Genomic DNA, 26,500 nt, shown 5'->3' on the forward strand with positions numbered 1-26,500 from the left:
GTAATTGTCCCCATATAATCTGCGCAGATTCTAATGTCCCCATTTGCCTTTAATGGGGTAACTATGGGGGTCTCCCAGTCCGCCCCATCTACCGGCGTCAGCACCCCGTTCCACTAACTTATCCAATTCCTGCTCAATCATATGCTTGAGCGCAAAGGGAACTCTCCTCGCCTTCATCCTGACCGGTGGGACTAGGGGGTTTAATTTAAAAGAAATCGGGGGCCCGGTGTACTTCCCCAACCGTTCGTCGAAGACATCCGCGAACTCCCTGCAGATGCCCTCCAGGGAGGTGTGGCTCTGCGTTTGGTGGATCCCGGTGATCCCAATGCCCAACACCCTGAACCATCCTAGCCCCACAAGGCTGGTCCGTTGCCCTTCGACGACCAGCACGCTCAACTTCCCCTTAAACCCTTTGTAGTAGACCGTCACCGACACCTCCCCCCTGACTTTAATCGGAGAGTTCTGGAAGTCTGAGAGGGTCAGTTTGGATGGCCTCAGGGGAACCCGCTGGCTGCTCCGCTTGCAGATCTCGCTGAAAGTCCGCGCGGAGATAATGGATACGGCTGACCCAGAGTCAAGTTCCATTACGCAGGGAACCCCTTGAATTTTGACCCTCAGTTTGGTTTTTGGGATAAGGGGTGGGTGTTCCCCGGTTTCGCAAACAGCCGACCGTCCCGCCGTGTGGCTAACCGTAAGCCTCGGCGACCTCTCCCCTGTACCTGTGGCCAGCTGGAAATCCGCCTCCACCTCGTGCAGACTGCCCCTTGGCCGGCCCCGACAGACCTCCGCGATGTGGCTGGTCTTCCCGCACGCTCTGCACTTCGCCGATTTGAAACGGCAGGTAGACCGGGGGTGCTGTCCTCCGCAGCTGGCACAACAGGTAGACTGGTTGGAATTTCCTGCCCCGCTGCCGATGCACGGGGTAGACCGGTGTTGCCCAAATGAGCCGGGCTGGGTAGACCTGGGGCCGCCGCCGCACTGCTGGGTAGATCGGGAGCGCTGGGTGCTGCAGCCGGAGAACTGGGTAGACCAGGGGCCGCTTGTTCTGCATCCGCACTCCTGGTACCGCTGCTCGGCCGTCCGTCGCTGGGCGCTGCTCCTTCATGCGGTCCCGGGAATAGGTGGTTGATCGCTGCTGGCGTTGGATGGCGTCCACCTCGAAGTCTCCCCCTTCTGCGTCATCGTGGCCGGACAGCTGATGGATGGCCCCGTTCTCCCTTGCGTCGGACTCCTCCGCTACGTCCCAGGCTATGAACTCCTCCTGGACGTCCCGAAGGGTCAGCTTCTGCTTGGCAAACATCTTCTGCCGCAGCTTCCGGTCCCTTAGCCTGCAGACGATCCGATCCCGCAGACAGACTTCGAGGTTGTCGAAGTTGCAGAGTCTCGCCGCTTGTCGCAGGGCAGCCATGTACTGCTTCGCGGTCTCGCCTGGACTCTGGTCCCGTTTCTCGAAACGGTACCGCCAAGCTATCTCTGATGTTTCGGGCTTAAAGTGTTCCGTTAGCTTAGATATCAGTTCGCTGTACCCGACGGCGTGAATGTCGTCGGGCACGCACAGACCAACCGCCAGCTGGTACGTCTCCGTGCCACAGCTGCAGAGTAGCGCCGCCGCTCTCTGTCGGTCGTCCTTGACCCCATTCGCCCGTAGGTAGCACTCGAGCTGACCTACGAACGCCTCCCACTCCTCAGGGCGGTTGCTGTTGAAGATGGGGTATTCTCCATGCCATTACCTCGATCGGGGTCGTCCTGCGTCGGGTCCTGAACTGCCGATGGGGTTTCGTCTGCGGCTAGCGTTTTCCGGAGCAGGATCCCACCTTCATCGCCAGTGTAAAGTCGCGTGTTTCACATAGAGACGGACACAGAGCTGGGGTGAAGATGAGTTTATTCTGAACAGAACGAACTGGGGAAACGGGGAAGCCTGGCGTCTATTTGTACCTGCCCAGGTGGATGGCATCCAATCTGTTCAAACCTGGGCTTCCTGCCAGTGCAGGTGACAATGGATGTAGATCCTAGCTTCCCACCAGGCTGACCATGCCTGGGGCTGTCAACAGCTTAAGTCATTAGGCTTATCCTGAGTGAGCAGTTATCCTGTCCAGCCCCTCTGCTGATCTGCACCATCAGCCTCCTGCTGTGCTGTCCTTTGTGTATGCTGGGAGGCATACACTGCAGACAGCATGCAAGATTGCGTTGCATCAGATTTATTTGGGAGAAAAGCTATTGGTGATAGTTCATTATCGAATGATAGATTGTCTAAACCAGGGGTAGGCAACCTTGGCTCTTTTATGACTCGTGGACTTCAACTCCCAGAATTCCTGAACACCCATTCTGGCTCAGGCATTCTGGGAGTTGAAGTCCATGAGTCATAAAAGAGCCAAGGTTGCCTACCCCTGGTCTAAACGAAGCGCTTCCTTGGGTGACAGGAGAGAATGAAGCACAGCTGCAAAGGGAAATGCAAACATTTAGACAGGAAGGAGTCGACAGCTGACGCATTCTACAGGAGGGTAATTAAACAAAACAAAACAAAAGCTCTCAACGACGCAGCTCACAACACAGAGAAAGGAAAGCGAAGGAAAAACATACGTTTCCGCTTTCCTGGCGCCGCCCCGGAAGTGCATTGGATTTGGGAAAGAGGAAGCTTTAGGTTGGCTGCGGCTTTTGTAGTGGAGTTAAAATGGCGGCGGTGCAGACTCAGAGCGGGATTCTTCTCAGTGCGGTGAGAGACGGAATAAGATTTGGGTGGTTTTTTTTCTGGCCAGGGGAAAGAAGGGGAGGCAAAGGGCGGAGGAGGTCCTTGGAACACTCCTTGCGAAGCCAAGTAAAAGACTTTCAGTGTAGTTATGAATGCATTCTTTTTTTTTCTTCCCTCCGACAGCGCTTGAATTGCGGGGTGGGTTGGAGGGAAGCTTTCTTCTCCAGTCTCGAATCGCGCTTTTATTTTTTGGTCTGGTTTTGTCGTTCGTGCTACCTTGAGAAACGGGAGAGGGGTTGCTTGATTTCTTTCCCGTTAACGGATTTTTGCAGTGAAGTCGCATTTGGTTTTCTGTTTTAGTCCCCGCAGAGCCGCATCGCTGAGAACGTTTTCATTCTTAAAAAGTCTACGGAGATTCTCCAATCATCCAGGTCATGAGGTGTTTTGTTGTTGTGGTTTTCAAAAGGCAACTGGATTTCCTTGTTTTTTGTTGTTGTTTTTTTAAGAAAACATTCCGCTGCTTCTTAATCTGAACTGAAGAAGCTTCTTGGATGAGAAGCGAAGCGTTTTTAAAGCGGGGGGGGGAGAAACCCCAAGAAAATCCGGTTGCCTTTTGGAAACAATCACCCTTGGGAGTTTCATTCTTAAAAGTTATTGTCACTGATGTCTTAAATAATTTGCAGAGTTTTAAGAATTGTGTTAAATGAGCAGATAAGGTCGACCCGAATTACTTCTTTGTAGCTCGGAAAGAGGATAAAGTGCATGACTCTGAAATGGTATTTTCCGTTCAGATCTTTAAATGTACAGGAGTTTTATTGGGAGACCGAGGTTAGGATTTGATCTGCAATCTCATAACAATTTCGTGTTCTTTCTCGTGGGATATGTGGTACCACGACGAAAAATAAGAATCCCAAGGAAGTAACCCATTTGGATATTGGAGATAGCTTTCGCTTCTCTATAAAGTGAGGTGGAGTCTACAATCACATGCTCTTGTGGTTTTGTTTGTTAAAACAGCCAGGACTGCAATCTTTGATATAAACAGGTACAGCTGCCTTATCAATCCATTAGTACAGTGGCTTGTTGCAATTTCAAGGCAATGTTTCCTTACCATGTTGTCTAAGATCTTTTTAATTTTAATTTTTGTAAGATTTGCCTCAGAAATGTGAGAAACAAGGCTCACACTCAAATTGGTGGAAATAACAAAAGAGCCTTAGCAAAAGCTAGTGGACCTTTAAACCAGAGATCCCCAATCTTTGGGCTGCGGCCCACTACCAGGCTGTGACCTCTTGGCCACTGGGCTGTGTGAGTAGTTGGGCAGTGCATGCGCACTTGCCCTCATGCCACTGTTGCTGTGGGCAGCAGCACTGCTAGTATCATGCAGGCAGTGGTGTTGCCATGAACTTTATGTGGACAGCGGCAATGCCACAATGGGCTGCAACAAACCTCACGTGGGGTAACAGTGCAATCGTCGCACTGGTGGTAGCATTGCTGCAAGCCTGGTGGCAGTGCTAAAAGCCTCGCATGCTTGCAGCCTGTTTGTGTGCACACGGGCACATATGGCCACATTCACATTTGCGCATACACGTGTAAAGCGTCTGCCCCTCCCTTTCCCACCAGGCCGCCAACCCAAAAAGGTTGGAGACCCCTGGTCTAAGCATACAAGCAAGAGAGAGAAACCACACTGGTTACAGATTTCAACATATTTTATACATTCCTATCACCGGCCGCTTGTCCATCCTTCCCAGGGCCAGTTGATAGGCCCAGGTCAGTCACATGCTAACAGTCCACCTATAATTTGCCATCATACCTAAATGCTTAAAAGTTAGTTAAGGCCTTATTGTCATCCAAACTTGATAAGCACTCAGCCCCTTCATTTCTCACCTCTTTGGTATTCCCTTATCAGTTCTCTTGCTTATCTGTACAATGCAGCACCTGGTACATATCTGAAGCCAGACGCTGTGCACATCACTTCCTAGCAGAGTTCATGCATTGGGCAAAACATGGCTGTGGTTCGGATATGCAGTAGTTTGGTTATACTTTAAAATACTAGCTCTATAGGTAGTTTGAGCAAAGAATAAACATTATTTATTTATTTATTTATTTATTTATTATTTAAATTTATATACCGCCCTATTCCCGTAGGACTCAGAGCAGTTTACAGGGAAAATTAAAATACATAGCATACAAAATTAAAATCAGTTAAAACTATTAATTAAATTACAGTCCCTGAAGTTAAACTAAAACCCAATTAAATTAAATTAAATTAAAACCCCTCGGTCTGGGCCAAATAGCTCAAAGAACCAGGTTTTCAAGTTCCAGCAAAATGAGCGAAGGTCGGGGGGGCAGTCCTGAGTTCCGTGGGAAGTTGGTTCCATAGGGCCGGCGCACCCACAGAGAACGTCCTTCCCCTGGGAATAACCTGCCGGCATTCCTTAACCGGCGGTACCCTGAGAAGGCCCTCCCTGTGGGAGCGCACAGGACGATGGGAAGTTAATGCCGGCAGCATCACTAAGCTATATGCTAGTCTACATTACGAAAAATTACAACTTATGATATCACAGAAATGTTTATCTAATGCTGTGTGGGTAAGAAGTGCTTTGAATCAAAATAATAAAGAAACCAGTAAGCAGTAAAAGTACAAGTGATAAAACAATAATAACCAAATAATTAACAGTGTAAGAGTGTAAAAGCCACAATAAGGAGATAAAAACTATGGCAATGATAATTGAATCTTCAGTAAGTATACTATATATCTTGTGTTTGCTTGGATACTGATACTGGAGATAGTTGCAAATACAGGTAGTCCTCAGTTTATTTAGTGACCAAAGTTACAACAGCACTGACTGACTGAGTGTTCATGGCTGTTTTCCACACTTATGGCCATTCCAGCATTGCCATGGTCATGTGATCAAAATTTAGACACTTGGCAACGGACTCGTACTTACGAGGGTTGCAGTGTCCCCGGGTCATATGATCACTTTCTGACAAGCAAAGTCAATGGGGAAGCCAGATTCACTTTAACAACTATGTAACTAACTTAACTGTGGCAAATGGGGAAAACTCGCTTAATAAATGTCTCAGCAACAGAATTTTTGGGCTCAATTATGGTCATAAGTCAAGGACTACCTGTATTTAATATCTGGATATCTTATTTACATCTTCTCTGTCTTATTAACAATTATTATATGAAAACCTTGGTGCAGGTTAATATCTACAGGACCATTTGGTAATGACCATAGGATACTAAAGATTGCAAGTGTGATATACAATAAGAGCAGTAAACGGTAAAGAGCATAAATTTAGATGAAAATGAAGGAAAATATGTTGGCTTTCTGTCTATGAAACTAAGGAGCGGAAGCCTCTAATAGATGTAAATGAAGATTTGTTTGATCTTGTTGAGATAAATTGATGCAGGGAAGAATTGATGCATTTTTAATATGAATTAAATGATTAAAATTTATGCTATAAAAATGAATTAATATCATTTAGATTATTGTTTGTATAATTGTTTGTATAAATATGATTTTATAGTTTCTGATGGTTGCACATTTCAGCAAAGACAATGCATTTGCAGAAAAATTGTGCAATAGTTTGAAAGAATTTTATCTAGGAGAATAAATTACTCCATTAGGTGAAAAGAATAAATGAATGGATACAAGATACGAGAACAGAAAAGGCTGTTGGGACATTCGACATCCAGTATTGAATGACAGTAATGACAGTTTGACGAGTATCTCCTAGGAAAAATTTCTGTTCAGACATAAGCCTGTTCGTTTGTGCATATGGAACCAGAATGAATCTTGTTTAGGATGATGATTACATTAGCAATGTTGATACAGTTAGAAGTTCTGAATATGGCTATAGACTAGTGTGTGGGAATAAACTAAATGCTTTCTAAATGGGTCAGAACTGAGCTAAGAATAAACAAGTATGTGTGGTGGTGTCTCCTTGATTGTTTAAATGGTTTATAGATTCATGTATTAGAGAATAGTTATGATAATATTAGAAGTGAAAGCACATAAAATGGGTTAGTGAAGAATGCATAGAAAAAATTGAAGTAGTGCAAGATCAGATGTGGAAAGAATTTATTTGCATGAATTGTTGTAGTTTGTGCATCTACATTTAGTTCTTTTCTTTATTCTTATGTAATGCCCTTAATTTTTAAGCATATTATTTCTTATTCCTTTTATGTATTTTCAATTGCTTTTCCAAAAAGGAATGGCCTGATGAATGGCCTTGTATGTATGGAAAGTAAAATTATTTAGAGATAACATTCTGTAGATGGGACACTGTAGTGACATCTGAAAGTATGGAATCTAATGAAGGACTGTCAGATTTTGCATTTTAATTTAATTTTTCAAATTGACGTTAATCATTGCGCTGGAAGGGGATATTTATCACCAACCTACAATATAGTTAATATATCTTCTTTGGTACTCAGGATTATACTTTGTAGAAATCTCATAAATACAGTACTCTGTTAAAGGTTGGGCTGTTTTCTCTGTCTCATACATTTTACTGACGCTATGAGGTTTGGATCAAGAAAGAATCTTGACCCAAAGGAATAGTGCAGGGGTATCATTCTGCCTGGCTGAGGAATTCTGGGAGTTGAAGTCCACAAGTCATAAAAGGGCCAAGTTTGAAGACCCCTGGAATAGTGTTATGTTCTTTTTTACAGTATTGGCGATTAATGCACCTAAAATGTGCATTAAAGCTATATAGTTAGTGGAGCTTGGTTATTAATTTTAATCTCAGGGAAATATTTGAATTTTATCTAAACGAACTTATTAAAGACTAGTTCATAGTCACAACTGAATCTATTATATTAGAATATTCGCTATTACAGAAGAGTTGATTACATAATTTCCAACTCTGTATCCTCCTCAAAAAGTGTCAGGAAATTATGTTATTACAATTGTTTTTATCCCTGTACATTTTAATTTTTTTGTTGGATTTGGATATGAGGCAACAGTATTGGAAAGCTTAATTTACTCCTTATGTTGTATATAATACTTTTATTATTTATGTTTATTGCACATAGACAGTACAGTGCCTATAACAGCCTCCGGGTAGTGCTCATGCCATTTTCTCAGAACATTACTAACTTTCACAGAATATTGGAGCTTCAACAAGAGAGCTCACGGTGACAATGCTAAGATCACATGAGATTTCAGCCCCCTTCATTTGAAAACAATGCTCAACATTTACTTTTTGAATTGCTGTGTTTCTTTTTGATGTTGCCAACACATTCCAAGAGCACATCCCAGGTGCACTCTTTTTTCCCATTTATTTATCTATCGGATATATCCCAATACATAGGCTCTTAACAACTTTTTTACTTCTTTAATCTCCATCAAATCCTTTAAATTATTTTAGTTGGTTATGGCCACATATTGTAAAAGGTTACTCTATTTGTCCCAGGAAAAGCAGTTCCCTTGAAACTTATATCCAAGACCAAGAAGAATATTCTAGAAGGAGAAGCTGAAAATAAAATAAAATATTGTCTTCTTTCTTCATAAATAATTTGTGGGTCCTCTCATGTCATACAGATGTAGGCCAGCTAGCTATCACAGCTGATTCATAAGCCATTGTTTTAAAATCCTGAATATGCTTAGAGTAATTAAAGTATTTCAATTTCCTATATATCTTTTTTAACTAGTTAAGTACAAACAACAGCTAATACAAATATATGTGCAGTGTAGTTGTTGTTAGTTGCGAAGTCGTGTCCGACCCATCGCGACCCTATGGACAACATTCCTCCAGGCCTTCCTCTCCTCCACCATCCTCCGGAGTCCATTCAAGCTCACACCCACTGCTTCAGTGACTCCATCCAGCCACCTCATTCTCTGTCGTCCCCTTCTTCTATTGCCCTCAATCTTTCCCAGCATTAGGCTCTTCTCCAGTGAGTCCTTCCTTCTCATTAGATGGCCAAATTATTTGAGTTTTAGCTTCAGAATCTGGCCTTCTAAAGAGCAGTCAGGGTTGATCTCCTCTAGGACTGACCGGTTTGATCGCCTTGCAGTCCAAGGGACTCGCAGGAGTCTTCTCCAGCACCATAGTTCAAAGGCTTCAATTCTTTGGCGCTCAGCCTTTCTTATGGTCCAGCTTTCACTGCCATACATTGCAACTGGGAAGACCATAGCCTTGACTATACGCACTTTTGTTGACAGGGTGATGTGTCTGCTTTTTAGTGTGCTGTCTAGATTTGTCATGGCTTTCCTCCCCAGGAGCAAGCGTCTTTTAATTTCTTGGCTACAGTCCCCATCTGCAGTGATCTTGGAGCCCAGGAAAATAAAATCTGTCACTACCTCCATTTCTTCCCCATCTATTTGCCAGGAATTGAGAGGGCCAGATGCCATGATCTTGGTTTTCTTAATGTTTAGTTTCAACCCAACTTTTGCACTCTCCTTCTTCACTCGCAACAAGAGGCTCTTTAGTTCCTCTTCACTTTCTGCCATTAGAGTGGTGTCATCTGCATATCTTAGGTTGTTAATGTTTCTTCCAGCAATCTTAATTCCAACTTTTGATTCATCTAGCCCTGCCTTTCTCATGATGTGCTCTGCATATAAATTAAATAGGCAAGGCGACAGTATACAGCCTTGCCGGACTCCTTTCCCAATTTTGAACCAATCAGTGGTTCCGTGTCCAGTTCTCACTGTTGCTTCTTGGCCCGCATATAGATTTCTCAAGAGACAAATAAGATGGTCTGGTATGCCCATCTCTTTAAGGACTTGCCAGAGTTTGTTATGATCCACACAATCAAAGGCTTTAGCATAGTCAATGAAGCAGAAGTAGATGTTTTTCTGGAACTCTCTAGCTTTCTCCATGATCCAGCGTATGTTAGCAATTTGATCTCTAGTTCCTCTGCCTCTTCGAAATCCTGCCTGTACTTCTGGTAGTTCTCGATCCACATACTGCTGGAGTCTAGCTTGTAGAATTTTAAGCATAACTTTACTAGCATGAGAAATGAGTGCAATGGTGCGATAGTTTGAACATTCTTTGGCACTGCCTTTCTTTGGAATTGGAATGTAAACTGATCTTTTCCAATCCTGTGGCCACTGTTGAGTTTTCCAAATTTGTTGGCAAATTGAGTGTAGCACTTTTACTGCATCGTCTTTTAAGATTTTGATTAGCTCAGCTGGAATACTGTCACCTCCACTAGCTTTGTTGTTGCTCAGCTTTTCTAAGGCCCACTTCACTTCACATTCTAGAATGTCTGGCTTGAGGTCAGTGACTACCTCATTGTGATTGTCAGGGATGTTAAGCTCATTCCTGTATAGTTCTTCTGTGTAATTTTGCCACCTCTTCTTAATCTCTTCTGCCTCTGTTAGGTCCCTGCCATTTTGGTCCTTTATCATGCCCATTTTTGCATGAAACATTCCCTTCATCTCTCCAATTTTCTTGAAAAGATCTCTGGTCCTCCCTATTCTATTGTTTTCTTCTATTTCTTTGCATTGTTCATTTAAGAAGGCATTCTTATCTCTTCTAGCTATTCTTTGGAATTCTGCATTTAATTGGGCATATCTTTCTTTTTCTCTCTTGCCTTTCGCTTCCCTCCTTTCCTCAGCTATTTGCAAAGCTTCCTCAGACAGCCATTTTGCTTTCTTGCATTTCTTTTTCTTTGGGATGGTTTTGGTTGCTACCTCTTGTACAATGTTGCGAACCTCTGTCCATAGTTCTTCAGGCACTCTGTCTATCAGATCTAATTCCTTAAATCTATTTGTCACCTCTACTGTATATTGAACAGGGATATGATTTAATTCATACCTGACTGGCCTAGCGCTTTTCCCTACTTTCTTTAATTTAAGCCTAAACTTTGCAACAAGAAGCTCATGGTCTGAGCCACAGTCAGCTCCTGGTCTTGTTTTTACTGACTGTATAGAGCTTCTCCATCTTTGGCTGCAGAGCATATAGTCAATCTGATTTCTGTGTTGACCGTATGGTGATGTCCATGTGTAAAGCCGTCTCTTGGGTTGTTGGAAAAGAGTGTTTGCTATGACCATCGTATTCTCTTGACAAAATTCTATCAGCCTGTGCCCTGCTTCATTTTGTACTCCAAGGCCAAACTTGCCTGTTATTCCGGTTATCTTTTGGCTTCCTACTTTAGCATTCCAATCCCCCATGACGATAAGGACATCATTTTTGGGTGTTAGTTCTATGTGCAGTGTTATTTGCAGATAAATCTTTGCAGTCTTTGAGAGCAGGTAAAGTTTATATTAGAAGGGACGCGGTGGCTCAGTGGGTTAGGACGCTGAACTTGTCGATCGGAAGGTTGGCAGTTTGACGGGTCGAATCCCGAGTGCCGCGTAGCAGAGTGAGCGCCTGTTACGCGTCCCAGCTTCTGCCCACCTAGCAGTTCGAAAGCACGTAAAAATGCAAGTAGAAAAATAGGGACCACTACGGTGGGAAGGTAACAGTGTTCCGTGCGCCTTTGGCGTCTAGTCATGCCGGCCACATGACCACGGAGACGTCCTCGGACAAGCGCTGGCTCTTCGGCTATGAAACGGAGATGAGCACCGGCCCCTAGAGTCGGAAACGACTAGCACGCATGTGCGGGGGAACCTTTACCTTTACCTTTTAAAGTTTATATTGCAGGAAAACTATTAAATAAACTGTTTTGTACTAACCATTAAATCTTTTTTCATTTCAGTTGTGTCCCAAATTTTTGCATACAAACTCAACCAGTCACACCTGGCCTTTTAGTGCTGTGGCTGAACTTATAGGTATGTGAACAGTAGTCTACCTATTCAGTTGAATATTTTTATTATGTTCAGTGCATTTCTGTATATAGTTCATTAATATCTGTTTCAGACATCTTTGGAAGTCATGATCTAGCTATTCTAACTTTGGAACTCATGATTTAGCTGTTCTTTATATTGTAGATTTGCTGTTAATTTCTGCTGAATTTTTAATGAACATAATTTCAGAAGGTGATTTTATGTCTTAAAGTAAGAGAATATGTCACATCTATTTATTTGTCAAATTTACATAATTGCCCATTTAACCAAAAGACCTCTGGATGGCAAACTAAGATAAAACATAAAAGTTAAAAGAGAATGTCTTACAATCTAAATTGATTTGTGGCGATTTGATAGAACATTCATGTTTGTACTTGTGGAAACAATATATAATTGGTTTGCCATTGCCTTTTCCCATTGTTTTCCTGATTTCTATTTTCCTCTCTACCTAGATGATCTCAGAAAGAAAATTTTTGTTTGATTGTAGTGATAGAATATTTTTGTGCTTACACAAAGTCTATTTTATGTTTATGTTTCTAGCATTACAACAAACTGATGCATATTTTGAGATGAATACAACTGGGGAGGAGAAATAATCATGTAAATCATCGTGATAATCCTAATAATACTTATGCATTGTTATTTTAGATAATGCATATGATCCTGATGTAAATGCTAAACAGATGTGGATTGATAAAACAATTATAAATGAGACTGTATGTTTAACGTTCATGGATAATGGGAATGGCATGAATGCGGATAAATTGCATAAGATGTTGAGGTAAGCAAGGTTTACTTCCTATCCATGCTGAACACATCTTAGAATTTAAAAATATAATTGTATAGTCCTCGAGTTACAGCCACAGTTGAATCAAAAACTGTTGCTGAGCAAGACAGTTGTTAAGTAAGTTTTGCCCCATTTTACAATCTATCTTGTCACAGTTGTTAAGTGAATCACAGCATTGGCTTAATTAACACAGTTATTATGTGAATTTGGCTTAACCACTGACTTTGTCAAAAGATTGCAAAAGGTGATCACATGACCCCAGGATATTGCCAAAGAGGTATGGTGGTTTAGCAGCTTAAAGATGCTGGATTTATCAGCTATAGAAGGTCAGCTCTCTGTATTCCAGCAGTTTGAGGGCTAGTATTGTATGATGGAGTGGGCTCCCCTCACTTGCCTCAGCTTCTGCCAACCTAGCAGTTTGAAAGCATGCAAAGTAGATAAATTGGTACCACTTTGGTGGGACTAATAGGGGAAGCAAGAAACCAACCAGCGCTGGACCAGCCCAAATGAGAGGTGAAAATCTGAGGGGGAAAAGGGCCAGATGATACTTACACTCCCGCAGAATGCCGTTAATTGGTTTATGTATGGAGCTCATTTGCTCCCTGTGGTGCACCCTTCATTCTGCATGAGGGTGAAGTTGAATGGACTAGCAGCCTTAGGCAACCAAACCTCTACTCTGTAATAACATTGTAGACTCCTGGCTTTCATGTACCAATGGCATACGCCAAATAAATAAATAATAAACCGCACCCATCATAAATACATGCAGTTGCCAAGTGTACAAATCTTGATCACATGACCATGGAGATGCTCCAATGGTCGTAAGTGTGAAAGCAGTCGTCAGTCCCTTTTTTCAGTGCCTTTGTAACTTTGAACGGTCCTGTGTAAACAAAGCATAATTTGGGATGAAAGGTTGAACGGTTTTATTTAAATAGAATTGTTTGTTTGCCTTGCATGCATTACACATAAGTCTCTGAAATTGAGTCTATAATTTTATGTAAGTGTAATTAGCTTAACAACTACATATGTTAAAAGAAACAGATACATAGAGGCCTAAACCCACGAAACATTTTGTGCAGACAATTAGAGAGTGCTCTAGAGTACTATGGTAGCTATGTGGGAATATTAGGAACTGCTCTGGAAAGCTGCTTTGAAAAACAGTAGCATAAGGAAAACTTAGTTTTTACATTAAAATAAATATTAGAATCTGAAGAAATATGACCTTGGGTTGCACAGGTTTATATTAAATGCAAATTGGTATTCTGGGGAGTGATGTCTTTAAGGTTTCATAACAAGTTCAAAATGAATGACACCCTATATACACAATCTTGTTCATAGTGAATGTGTCAGTGTCATCTGTATGCACAGAATACACGTGTCTGGGCTTTTGTTAGTCTTTAAAATAAGAGGAGGGGGACAGATAACCATCATAACCAAGATGTGTAGCTTTATCCTGCTATATTTTCAGTATAAATACAATATACAGTGTAGACCTACTTTTTCAATTTCAGATTATATAATTTATAATGTACTATACAGGTCTAGCAATATTAATTGTTGGAAATCAATTATACCAAAAAATGCTTCTAAAATGTATTTGTTGACCAGGATTAAAGTTGCATTGTATTTTAGGTTAAAAGAAGAATATTCACGTGGATATTCAGCTCTTATATTAGTAATGTAACATTAAAATTCTTTTCATCTTTCCAAACACATTTCAGTTTTGGCTTCAGTGACAAAGTTACCCTGAATGGCCACGTTCCTGTTGGATTGTATGGAAATGGATTTAAATCAGGATCTATGCGGTTGGGAAAAGATGCAATTGTTTTCACCAAGAATGGAGATGTCATGAGTGTGGGTCTGTTATCGCAGACATTCTTGGAACTTACAAAGGCAGAACATGTAATTGTTCCCATAATATCTTTGAACAAGAGCAATATCCTTTTGATGCTTTTTCTGAAGGAAATCAGTTATTCCAATCTGTATATTTCCTAGCATCTATAATTTTCTTACAAGTTCTTCAACTAAAAAATTGCTGCATTGCGTTACAATGTAAAATGTATATAGATAATTATTTGAAAATTTGGTTTGCTCAAGAAATTTCACATCTATTGTTCAATGAACTTTTGAGGATTGCTTTCATGCTGATGGTTTCTCTTTTGGTTTGGGTATATTAATGCCCAAATCAGTATAAAGTTAGTGCAAAATTTCAATGTAGCTATTACTCCTAAACTGGCCTTTTAATATACTTAATACTAACCATGATTGCAGCTATAAAAGGTCAGTGACATAGTGTAGGTAGCTCAAAAGCATAGGGAGATGTTCAGTTTATTCTATAACAACTCATAAAATTCCCCTGGTTTTGGTGTGGAGAGGCACACATTCAACTGGAGCTTATTTATGTGAATGGAAAAAAAGAGGGCAGATGTTGCTATATTTATCTTTTTTAAGTACTACATATACCACAGTTCTTGGAGGAAAAGAGAAATGTTTTATGGTCATGATTTTATACGTACTTATGTGAGAACAGATTCTAATTAAAATACTAAGTATTAGGTCTAAGAAAGAGTGTACAGAATTAAGTTTCATCTTCAACAAATCTATACTGCCCTGAATTGTTGGGAAAACAGAAGATGTACTTATTTTATCTCAAAGAATAGAAAAGCTGGAGAGTTATACTCAAAATGATAGTTTTCTGTGTATCCCACTATTATATTTCATAAGAAGGTTTTTCTATTTTTTACTGTGTATCCTCAAACTAGGGATATCCCCCAAACTTAACTCCAAATGATTCTCAAGACTCTTTGGAGGTTCAAAAATAGCAAATGTTAAGAATGTCTCTTCATGTATATTTATCCATACAAATATAACAACTAAATTGTGCATACTATCTTGGCATGAAAACATCTGAATGTCAGGAAAAACAAGATAGGGCAAAAGTGTTTTGAGAGGCAACAAAAACACTTTAATTTCTTTTGCAGATTTTTTTTTCTTCATTACATTTTTGGGGGTGATTTCTAATTCTGTATCTTGCCCCTACCTGCAATCCTGTGATAATGGAAAACTCATTTGCTGACTCCTTTGCAAATATTAATCAGCAAAATGTTAGCCAAATATGCTTATTCCCTTTCCAAAATGCAGGTTAAACAAAGGAATGTGAAAGGAAAATTTCAGATCTGGAGATTGTAGTCTGCTTGTTTGCCTAACATATAGATAATAAAAGCAAGAGTTGTAACATCCAGAAGCAGTACTTTGTATTTTGATTTTTGTCATATATATCTAGTAGCCACAGCTTTGTAGTTTCTGATGTGGTTATTTTCTCTAACAATATTTTACTAAACCAGTAAGGTCAGGAACAATTCTAGAGCTTTTTCATAGGCAATTCCGTAGAGCCAGGAAAGCATCTGCAGTTATTGTGTATTTCAGGGCACAACCTTAAAAGTTATTTTGGTGAAAAAAGACAATAGACTTCAAAAACATAGATACAATCTTTATTACAAAAGGTTTGAATATTATGTAGATAGATTCTGCCAGCAAGCAGGATGTCTGTAAACATACAACCTGTAGTCTTCATTTTCAGAAGATATGAATAGAGAGGCCTGTGTCAAGGATGTAGTACTTTCTCACCCATATGAAAGTTCAGATGTGACATTCAATTTTTGTCTCAAAATTCACTGTATATACTAGTGAGCTCCGTGCTATGTGATCTAGTCTGTAGGCAAAAGAGTTTGACTAAAGAGAAAAAGACACAGTGTTATGTCCACATCTTAGAAGCAAAAGATCTAAATCTGCCTCTATTCAGTGATTACATCTGTGGAGAAGTTAAAAAATGGGACAGAAGAATGGAATGAAGTACTTGAGGTCTTAATAGAATGCTGAGCATAAACATTTCACAATAGAATGCAGTATCCCATATACAACATTCTAGAAATATATTCTGAAAAAAAAATTTAGTTGCAGACCTGCTCTTTGAGATAATGCTGCACTTAATATAGCCTTCTGCTCTTATTTGATCTGATGGGCTTGTAAGAAGCAAAAGGGAAGAACCAGAAATATAGAACAGGAATAAGCAAGCAGGAATAAGGGACGCGGTGGCTCAGTGGGCTAGGACGCTGAGCTTGTCGATAAGAAGGTCGGCAGTTTGGCGGGTCGAATCCCGAGTGCCGCGTAACAGAGTGAGCGCCTGTTACTCGTCCCAGCTTCTGCCAACCTAGCAGTTCGAAAGAACGTAAAAATGCAAGTAGAAAAATAGGGACCGCTACGGTGGGAAGGTAACAGCGTTCCGTGCGCCTTTGGCATCTAGTCATGCCGGCCACATGACCACGGAGACGTCCTCGGACAAGCGCTGGCTCTTTGGCTTTGAAACGGAGATGAGCACCGGCCACATGACTAGGGAGACGTCCTCGGACAAGCACTGGCTCTTCGGCTTTGAAACGGAGATGAGCACCGGCCCCTAGAGTCGGAAACGACTAGCACGCCTGTGCGGGGGAACCTTTACCTTTACCTTTAAGCAAGTTAGAAAACTAAGCTAAAATTACAATTACTAGAATATTTTATAGTTAAAATCACATTTTAAATTATGCTGTATGCTTACAGTTTTAAATATGTATGATGCAGACAGTAGTGCAAGAGCAAAGAAATGTGTAGATTTGGTCAGAGATTTCCACCATTACATTTGCCAGCTCTTCCAGAACATAAGAGCAGAAGGTGTCCAGATATCAGCAGAATTGAATCAAATGCTCATCAATTGCTGCCCTAATGCAGAACATTATAGCAGACAAATTTTGTAAAATTGATACGGACTACATCCTTAACATATTTTACGGAAAGTGATGAAACCAGATGAATCAGCAGCCAGTTTGAGGGCTATTCTGGACCACTCCTTGTTTTCTACTGAAGAAGAGCTGCTTGCAGAACTTGATGCAATTATAGGAAGAAAAGGGACACGTATTATTATTTGGAACCTTCGAAGGTAAGAGGATATTTTAACTTTGATAATGCAATGTTCATTAATTTGTTAACTCTATATAAAATAAGGCTGACTTTATATTTAACATGATAAATTAATGTGGGATTGGAATTAGTGGAAAAAATAGCAAGGGTGTCCTTGCATCAAGCCATATTTAGCGTACTTCAGGAACATGTACTTAGAAAATTGACATTACCCAGAATAATAAGGAAGAGTAAAGTTTAAAACAGCAGGAAATGTCTGCGGTCTTAGCCACAAGAGCTTATGGGAATGCACACGTAACAAAAATATGAACCGCTTATTTTTTTTTCTTATGCCTATGTACATGGATTCAGAGAAATAGGTTCTGTTGGTTAGGCAAAGCTGCACCTACTCACTGCTGATAGAAAAACTAACCTGAAAAGGGCAAAAGCAAACAAGGGGAAGGGGGCCCTAGGCAAAGGGGAGTGGAAGACGTAAACAGGGGCGGAGGTTCACATGGGTTAATTAGGCGCTTCGGATAGGCTGTAAACCTTGTGGATCTTGTCAAATGGGAAAACAAGGGAGGGACCTGTGCTTCAAGCCGAGGGAGTAAAATGCTGCTAAAATCTTATTATTGGATGTGCCTGCTTGCTAGCCACCTGCTCTTGCAAGAAGGTATTTTTCAATAGACTGCTTGCTGCTTCATTGAATGACTCTCAAATCTTTGAAAGCTGAGTGTGCACTCAGATTTATATAGAAATTTTTAAAAGTAAAATAATATTAAACAATGATTTGATTTTAAAACATTCAAAATTTAAAACTTTTATAATGTTTGAAAGTTAGACTAAAAAAAAAAGGCATAAGTTGATTTTTCATCCCAGCCTCAAAACAAAACGCGCAAGGTTTGTTCTGAACTTCAAACAAAACGGCCTGCTTTGGGAAATATTTTTTCAAGTTCTGAGAAGTCTCAAGTCCCGTGATTGACTTATTCTTTTGCAAACTGTAATTAGTTTAGTTTTTGTTTTGACCTCCAACATAAAAGAAGAGATGCTGATTTCAACTGTATCACCAGGAACTAGGTGAGAGAGAAGCAGTTATTTAATTATATATTGAGGTAGCTGTATAGGTGCTGCTGGATTTCAACCACTAAAACATCTGACGCAGACTGGATGCTACATCTGCATGTAAATGCATGAAGAGAAAGCACTTGTGTTGGGAAGTGCTCCCAAAAACAGGAAAAAGCTGAAAAGCAATTGTACCTCCAAGAAATATAGCTGCCTTTTACATTACAAACACTGATACTTGAGGGATTCTCCTGATCCATTTTACATTTTGTTCTGCTGTTTAGGTCCATATTATGTTTTGCTTCATTTATATTTTTCTGCAGTGCATAATATAACTTGTTAATAATTTCTTTATAATGTAAAACATTTGCTGCATTTTTATAAGCAAATGAAAAAACCAATATTGAATTGTACAATTAGAGCAGAGATCCCCGGCCCTTGGCCTACTACCTGCCTGTGGCCTATTCAGAACCAGGCCCGTGAGTGGCGGGCCGGTGCATGTACACAGTTCAATTTGCACAAGCTGAGCTGTACGTGCGGACCGGCTTGCCGCTTGCGTGACCCAGTTCCCACCTTCCCCCTGCTGGGCCCCCTGAGCCGGAAAGATTGGATACAACTGAACTAGAGTGATTCTGCTGCTTTGACCTAGGTAGATAAAGTTTGTAAATAAGATTGGGATATGGACTGCTAAGTTTGCGATACTGCACTCAACGATTTCCATCCCAAATTATGCCCTGTGCTTTTAGCTAAGAATTTAATCAGATCGTGAGATGAGGTTGTTCAATAAAGGACTTATCCTGCTATAATAAAATTATAGCTGCAAAGATGGCTGTGCACTATGATAATTACGTGGATATTGCTGACAGGGTTTTCAAGCAACTGTAAAATGCAAATGTCATATTGATGAAGTTTTGGAGGCATATACTAAAATGTTGTGCAGGTTCTGAGGTTTTGCTTGATAAAAAAAATTACAGGAAACCAGAAGTTGCCTTTAAGCTTTACGTTTTTACTCAGCTGAACAAAGACGGGCTCCTCTAAAAGAGAGAAGCCCTGAATGACAAGAAATCCTTATATTTATTCTTTCTGATTACATAAGCAATCCACCCAACAAAGCTGACACACATAAGATAAAGATTTCACCCAGTAAGTCTGGCACACTGTAGATAAGAAGGGAGAAGGCAGAAGTAGCTAAAAATGTTCCCTTTTGGGTGTTTCCCTAAAGACATCATATGTTCCCGAGTGGGTTAGGACATTGGGTGTTTTCCTTGCTGTCCTTCCGTGACCTTGCATCCATGACTCTGCAAGTGCCCAAAGACAGCAGGGCCATCTGCACATATTCACAATTGATACTTCCTATGCTGTCTCCTAATTCTGGGTCAACAATAACATACTTGATGCTGAGTTTACCCGCCCTATGCTAAATGCACAAACAATCTAGCTTTAATTCTTTGCTGAAAATTACCATTAAATGTTCATTGTAATTGCACAGAGAGAAACTTCATTTCAATAGTTAATGAAGTGTATTTTTTGCTATTACCGGTAGTTATTCTTGGCTTATTTTTAAATTAATTGTCCTATGATCTTTGTTGAGCTTCAGTAGCCATTAAATCATGTTTAAACTGTTGCCTTCACTATTTCCCAAGGAAGATTTTAACATGTTTAAATTTTTTACAAATCCATCACCCTCTTGACCACATTTTCTCTAAGTTGTCTAAATGACGGCATAGCGTATAATACCACCATGTTTTTGTAGTTATAGGATAAAAAAAATGAAACAAAGGCTTATTTCAACTAGAAGATAGAAGATAAATTCATTTCATTCTAAATTCTGTTTGATCAAAATACCACCAACTATTACCCAAAAATGATTTCACATATTTTCTGCATGTAGCTAATACATAATTATTTTATTAAGGATTTGGTTAAGATTTCCAGGTGAAGGTATTGCATTAGTAATTTTTCTAAATATTTTGTTTTTTTTTAAGGATCAGTATTACATACATGCTTAAGTTCAGTTTCTTTGTATTTTCTTTCACAGAGAGAAAAATGAACAAACAGAATTTGATTTTGATACAGATAAGTATGATATCAGAATTCCTGCAGATTTGGATGAAGTAACAGGAAAAAGAGGCTATAAAAAACAAGAGAGACAAGATCACATTGTTCCTGAAAGTGATTATTCATTACGGGTACGTTTATTATTCATATTTTAAACTATAACTTGCAGTGCAATATTCCACAGTATATATGTTAGTTCTTGGTAATTGGCTGTATAAAATATTTGGCTTTCAGGTAGATTCCAGCTGTCATCTTTTAACAAAATAATATTTCAATAAGGAATGTTTATATTTATTTGTAAAGGAAATATTTATTTCCTTAATATTTATTAAGGAAATAAAAAATAATAATAAAAACTTTGTATAGTGTCTAATCTTTTTCTTATCCAAAGTAAAATAACTACAATTATTCTGTTTCATCATTGTTGCTAATAAAATTTCTAAAGTTATTTAAAATGCAATGTGAACAGGTAAAAGATAAAAACTGACGTAAGTAATGTAATAATACTTATAGCCATGGTGGCACAGTAGTTATAATGCAGTATTGCAGGCTGATTCTACTAACTGCCAGGAGTTCGATCCTCACCGGCTCAAGGTTGACTCAGCCTTCCATCCTTCTGGTGGAAGGTTGGTAAAATGAAGACCCAGATTGTTTGGGGCAATATGTGGACTTCGTAAACTGCTTAGAGAGGACTGTTAAGCACTGTGGAGCGGTATATATGACTAAGTGCTATTTCTAAAGTAAGCCATCATTATTCCAAGATGGCTTTCCTCTGCTGCTGGTGATTTGAAGAAATGACAACTTGGTTTCTGTGCCTTTCATATTATCAGAATAACTACCTCATTTTTATTCAATATATTTTTTTTATTCACTTATGTGGATGAACATTTAATTATTATTTTTACATTGTTACTTACATATTTATAACCATATTTTAGATTACAGTGGGTAACAAGTATAGTCCTGTTACACTTTATGGCTGAATGGTTTTTAAATTGTCTGACAATTGTATATGTAAATTCATTAATTTGCTCCTAGAGTCATGAGGCACACATAACTTCGTGTTTTAATCATTTGTGTAACATAGTTATCTGATTTATAAAAATAGAAACATCTAGACCACAGGTCTGCAACCTGCAGCTCCGGAGCCGCATGCGGCTCTTTCAGACGTCTCCTGCGGCTCCCAGTCCTCTGCCATGTGCAGTCCAAAAAAAAAAAGTTCAACCAATCAATTCAAATATGCAGGGTAGGTGCATATCTCGCCTTGGCTCCACTCTTCAATCAAACCCTGTTCTGGGCATGCACGCATGTATGCACATGCGCACACATTTTTTGCGGCTCCCAGTTTTTCCTTTTGTGAGGGAACCGGTTCCGAGTGGCTCTTTCACTGTTTCAGGTTGCTGACCCCTGATCTAGACAGAGTTTCAGTTACATATTTTGTGAGCTTTATAATTATGAATGGGTTATTTAAATTCCTCTGACTTCCTTTAAGATTTCAGTACCTAAGGAAGATATAACTATATACTTTCATTTGCTTTTCAGGCTTATTGCAGTATTTTATATTTAAAGCCAAGGATGCAGATTATTATCAGAGGACAAAAAGTACAAACACAGTTGGTTTCCAAAAGTCTTGCCTATATAGAACGTGATGTTTACAAACCAAAATTTTTGGCTGTATCCTTTATGACTGTGGGCTATGGCATGTTGACTATGAAAAGATAACCTAAAGCAAAATCTCAGTCTGTCTTCCTACCCACTCTCGGACCATATGATAATTATTTTTGGAATGAAATTTTGTCAGAAATGCTCTCTTTTGTATGATTGTATTGATTTTGTTCCAGCATATATTGAAAAACCCACAGTATTCCGGATTGTTCATGTGGAAATTTTAATCTCTAGAATACATAGTGTTAGTGCATGATCATGTTATTCTTCAAGAATTGGTATAATATGTAGCCCAATAATTTAAATTCCAGAAATCTTTGAACATGCACAGATATTTTGATAAGACAAGATCTTTGGAAGTTCTGGACATAAGAAAGCAATCTCCAAATGAGGAACTGAGTAAATCCAGTTTGTTAATGAAAATAATAGTATAATTATAGTGGTCAGAGAAAGGCAAATTGCTAAATAGTTGGAACTCCTCAAATCATCTTTTCTGAGCAAGTAATTAAGGTGAATGAATAGTGTTATAATGAAGTGGCTATATAGCTGGATCAAAAATTGTATTCAAATTGGACATATAGCACAAGATTTAATCCTAGGCCAACTGCAATAATTGGACTTGGAACAAGAGCTAGTCATAATTGATAACGGGGATAAATAAAATTCAAAATAAAATTAAATTAAAAATCGCCTTAACAACTCAGAGAAACTAGTAACCAATTGAAATATAAAAGAGGCAAATGCAAAGTTCTTAAATTAATAAAGATAAAATATACAGATACACGATGGGATACCTAGGTAGGTAATAGACTGTGAAAAATATCGTTGGATAATAATAGGTTGAAATCTGAATAGGATTCTGAAAAGTAATATGATTAGGGTACTAGGCTAGAAATCAGGAGAGAGAAAGTTCTAGTCCTTCCTTAAATAAGTAAACTGAGTGGCTGATTCTCTTAACTAAACTCATCTCACAGGGTAATTAAGTTCACTCTTACAAGGAACCAGAATAAATGTTATGGCCAAATTAATCACTTCTGAGATTCTGTTCAAAAAGCAGAATTTATGTTTATGAGTATTTATGATTAAAACAATGGCTTCAATCTCCTATACAGTAGTTCATTTGGCTAAATTTTAAGGATCCTCTTGTTCTGGACCCATCACTCTCCTATATATCTAGTAAATGTAGCAAATCAGAAGTCTTAAAAAGAGAAATATTACAATGTGCTATTGTATACAATCCTTTTATATGGAACAACTTGCCTCCAGAACTTGTGGATGCTCCCAACACTGGAAGTTTTTAAGAAGAGATTGGAACAACCATTTGTCTGAAGTGGTATAGGATTTCCTGTCAGAGCAGAGAGTTGTACTAGAAGACCTCCAAGGTCCCTTTCAACTCTGTTATTCTATTCTATATATAATTTTAATTTCAAAGTTCTTAAAGCTACCTAGTAAAAAAAGTTTTTTTTAATTTACAATTCTTTTTATTAAGAGGGATATTAAATATTTTTTTTAAAAAAAAGACTGCTTGCAGACTGGTGAAGTTCTAATTTTATAAGACTTTGTATACTGACTGATCATTTTTGGGTAAGAAAAGTCGGAAGAGTCACATGTTTTTCTTAACGTGCACAAATAAGCCCAAAACAGTACGAATTACTTTTGGATTCAACTGCCGAAATAAAGATCATTATGGGATGATGATGTACCATAGAAACAGGTTAATCAAAGCTTATGAAAGAGTTGGCTATCAGCTAAAGGTAAGACAGATTTATATAAAAAGATTTTACACAACATTTTCAAATTATCAATATAACAAGACATTTTAGAATAGAGTGAAATAGTGGTTTTAAAAACAGTCTTTATTTTAAAGCTGTTTGAAAATTTCCTTCAATATCTTGATAGTCCCTGCTCAATGGGTAGCTGAGGCTTGGAGGGCCTTTGTACAACTTTGTCTTGATTGTGCCAGTTCCTGGATTGGGAGTCTCTGCTCAATGCCAGTCATTCTCTAGTCACTTCTTAACTATTGCAGGGCCTCTATCTCTTCATAATGCAGTAAGTCAGGTATTTAGGGATACACTTTGGTGTGTAATGCAGTACCTCTAGATCACAAGCTGCAATGGTTTCCTCTCAGCTTCTCCAGTTCAAGAAGCTTATTCCTTGTAATGACCGATATGGCACAAGAGCAGATTATTTACAAACAAGATCATCTCTATCTAAAGATATCTGCCAGGATAACAGGCTGAGCTCAATTGTGGATCTTTTCCTTGAAATAGTGCCATCTAATAGTGCCCCAAAGGTGACCCTTTTCTGTGGCAGCATCAGCCCTTTGGAAAGTTACCTGTTTGGATGCCCCTGACCCATTATAAAAGTAACTATCCCCCCCCCCCAGGTACTGCACCTGGGTTGAGTAAATTCCCACACGGAGTGGGTCATGAATGTGAGCCTGGCCTCTTATTAATACTTGTTTTTGATGGCTGTTTTTAATCTCATAAGCTGTCAGTGTTGCATTATTTGACTTAGGTGGCCATGTAAATTATTTAATTGAATTAAATAGATTAATAAACAAGGTTTTACAAAGAGCCGGCAATATGGTACTGTTCCAGATATTTTGTACTTTTACCTTCTGTCAGCATGACCGGTAGTAAAGAATTGTGCCAGTTGTAGGAACCAGGTTGCCTGCCCTAAATGTTTAGTGTATTTTAAAAAACATACCTTTTAATAAAATATTTTCACTATGTGGAAAGATAATTTTCTGTTTTTCATTTATTTTTCTGTATTGCAAATTCCCCTACCTTGTTTAAGTTTTATCCTAACCAAGGAAAACAAGGTAGCTATCAGTCCAAAAATATTTGCTCATCTTAACTTATGTATACTTTTGCATGCATCTCTTGTTTAAATAATTTGTAGATAGTTTTAATATAGGAAAAACAGCCTGCTTTTCGGATATTATTTTGAAAATTGAGCTAAAAGAACAAAAGAACAACTATGCAAGATCAACCAATGGGTTGCCATGAATAATCTAGCGTAACATAGCACACAGGATCGCAAATTCTGCATCCTGGAACGTGAATACCAAGGCCTGAGATGTTTGTTTGAATTCCATAGATGGTGCTTAATTCTGTTTTATCTACAATTATTACTTAAAATACATTGATAATTTAAATGAGGTATTTTAAAGAGCTAGCTGTTCTTTGCTAATTGCAGAGTATTTCTGGAAACTCATTCTTCTGGAAGTTAATTTTAGATTTAGTAAATGGTTAAAAAGTGAAAAATCAAAACATTTATAGTGTCTGATATATACTTAAATATACAAATTAAATATATTTTATGGTCCGTTGAGAATTATATTTCATTCTTCCTTGCTACATTTTTTCCATTCCAGCCACATTCTGAATATCTTGGTGCCATCCCAAGCTTTCTGATGTTAAACCTGATGGAGTTATTACATGTGCCAGCTGAATTCTTTGTTACTACTTCACATTGAGGTGGCATCTGTTCAAGGCCCAAGATGTAGCTAGATATATGAGGTTTATTGAAAATCATCTTGAGAGGCAGGTTCTCTTTGTGGGATTCGTTGTCTAGTTGAAATAAACAATCACAAGCCAAAACTTGCAAGAGAAAACAATGGTAATTTATTTGTACTCATTTGCAAAGGGGATGCTCCTTGTGCATGCAAGGACACAGTGGACACACCCCAGATTTTCAATATTCGTTCTTTATACTCCATTGCCATTACAAATTTATCTCCCACCTCTTCTTCATTGGCTTGGTAATCATGCTGTAATCATAATAGTCACAACCTATCTAAAGCGAATACATGATCTCCGCTCCTGATTACTTCACCCACTCCCCTAATTCTATCGCCCCACCCCCCACCCTTATTTACGAATTACCTATTATGGTAGTTAGTTCCGAGGGATTGTCTCTAAAGTTGCTATCATATCAGTAAATTCTGGTTGGGACCAATTTTCAGCGTAGCAGAGACCTTCCTAGATACAATTCTCAAGCTTCAAGCTACGCTCATGAGATTAAAATATATACAATGTATTTGCTTCACAGGCTAGCACGTCATCTCACAGTTCTGTAAAACAATAAGCTCTTTTTTCCCACATCTAGAATAAAATACAAACATTATATAATTTATATATATATATATATATATATATATATATATATATATATATATATATATATATATATATATATATATATATATAGTATTGTCTCCTCAACTCCACAGACTACTAATATAACACAGAGGGGGAAAAAGAAAAACACAATTTTTCTAGAAAGAGAACTGACATTAGATGTTACTAATATGACTTTTATAAAATAGGACTGCTTTCATTCAATAATTTATACTTCCCTGATTTTTATTACTAGTATCCTGAAATACTGAAATATTTACATGCTCAGTTTTAAAATACATTTCCAGAATCTTAGATATTCAGTTTTACTATCCATTATTCAAGATGCCTATTGTGTTATCCAAAATATTTCCTTTATTTAACTTTTCTCCCAACAAATTGTGCTTGGTGGTCCAAGGATATTTGATTCTGTTAATTATTGCCA

General features: G+C 38.9%; 1 protein-coding gene across 2 annotated transcripts in view; it reads left to right on the forward strand.

Annotated features, from left to right (window-relative positions):
* The first annotated feature begins 2,631 nt into the window (after positions 1-2,631).
* The window catches only part of MORC3 (MORC family CW-type zinc finger 3), a 38,228-nt gene continuing 14,359 nt past the window's right edge, over positions 2,632-26,500 (forward strand). For both annotated transcript variants that reach the window (XM_081327317.1, XM_081327318.1), the window contains exons 1-8: positions 2,632-2,713; positions 11,340-11,412; positions 12,076-12,208; positions 13,936-14,150; positions 17,039-17,186; positions 20,247-20,397; positions 21,809-21,940; positions 23,566-23,685. In XM_081327317.1, the coding sequence (XP_081183443.1) occupies positions 2,672-2,713; positions 11,340-11,412; positions 12,076-12,208; positions 13,936-14,150; positions 17,039-17,186; positions 20,247-20,397; positions 21,809-21,940; positions 23,566-23,685 (1,014 nt within the window). In that variant the 5' untranslated portion in view covers positions 2,632-2,671. The remainder of the gene's footprint in view (positions 2,714-11,339; positions 11,413-12,075; positions 12,209-13,935; positions 14,151-17,038; positions 17,187-20,246; positions 20,398-21,808; positions 21,941-23,565; positions 23,686-26,500) is intronic.

This window comes from Vipera berus (genome assembly GCF_964194415.1).
Source record: "Vipera berus genome assembly, chromosome: 4".
Taxonomy (NCBI): domain Eukaryota; kingdom Metazoa; phylum Chordata; class Lepidosauria; order Squamata; family Viperidae; genus Vipera; species Vipera berus.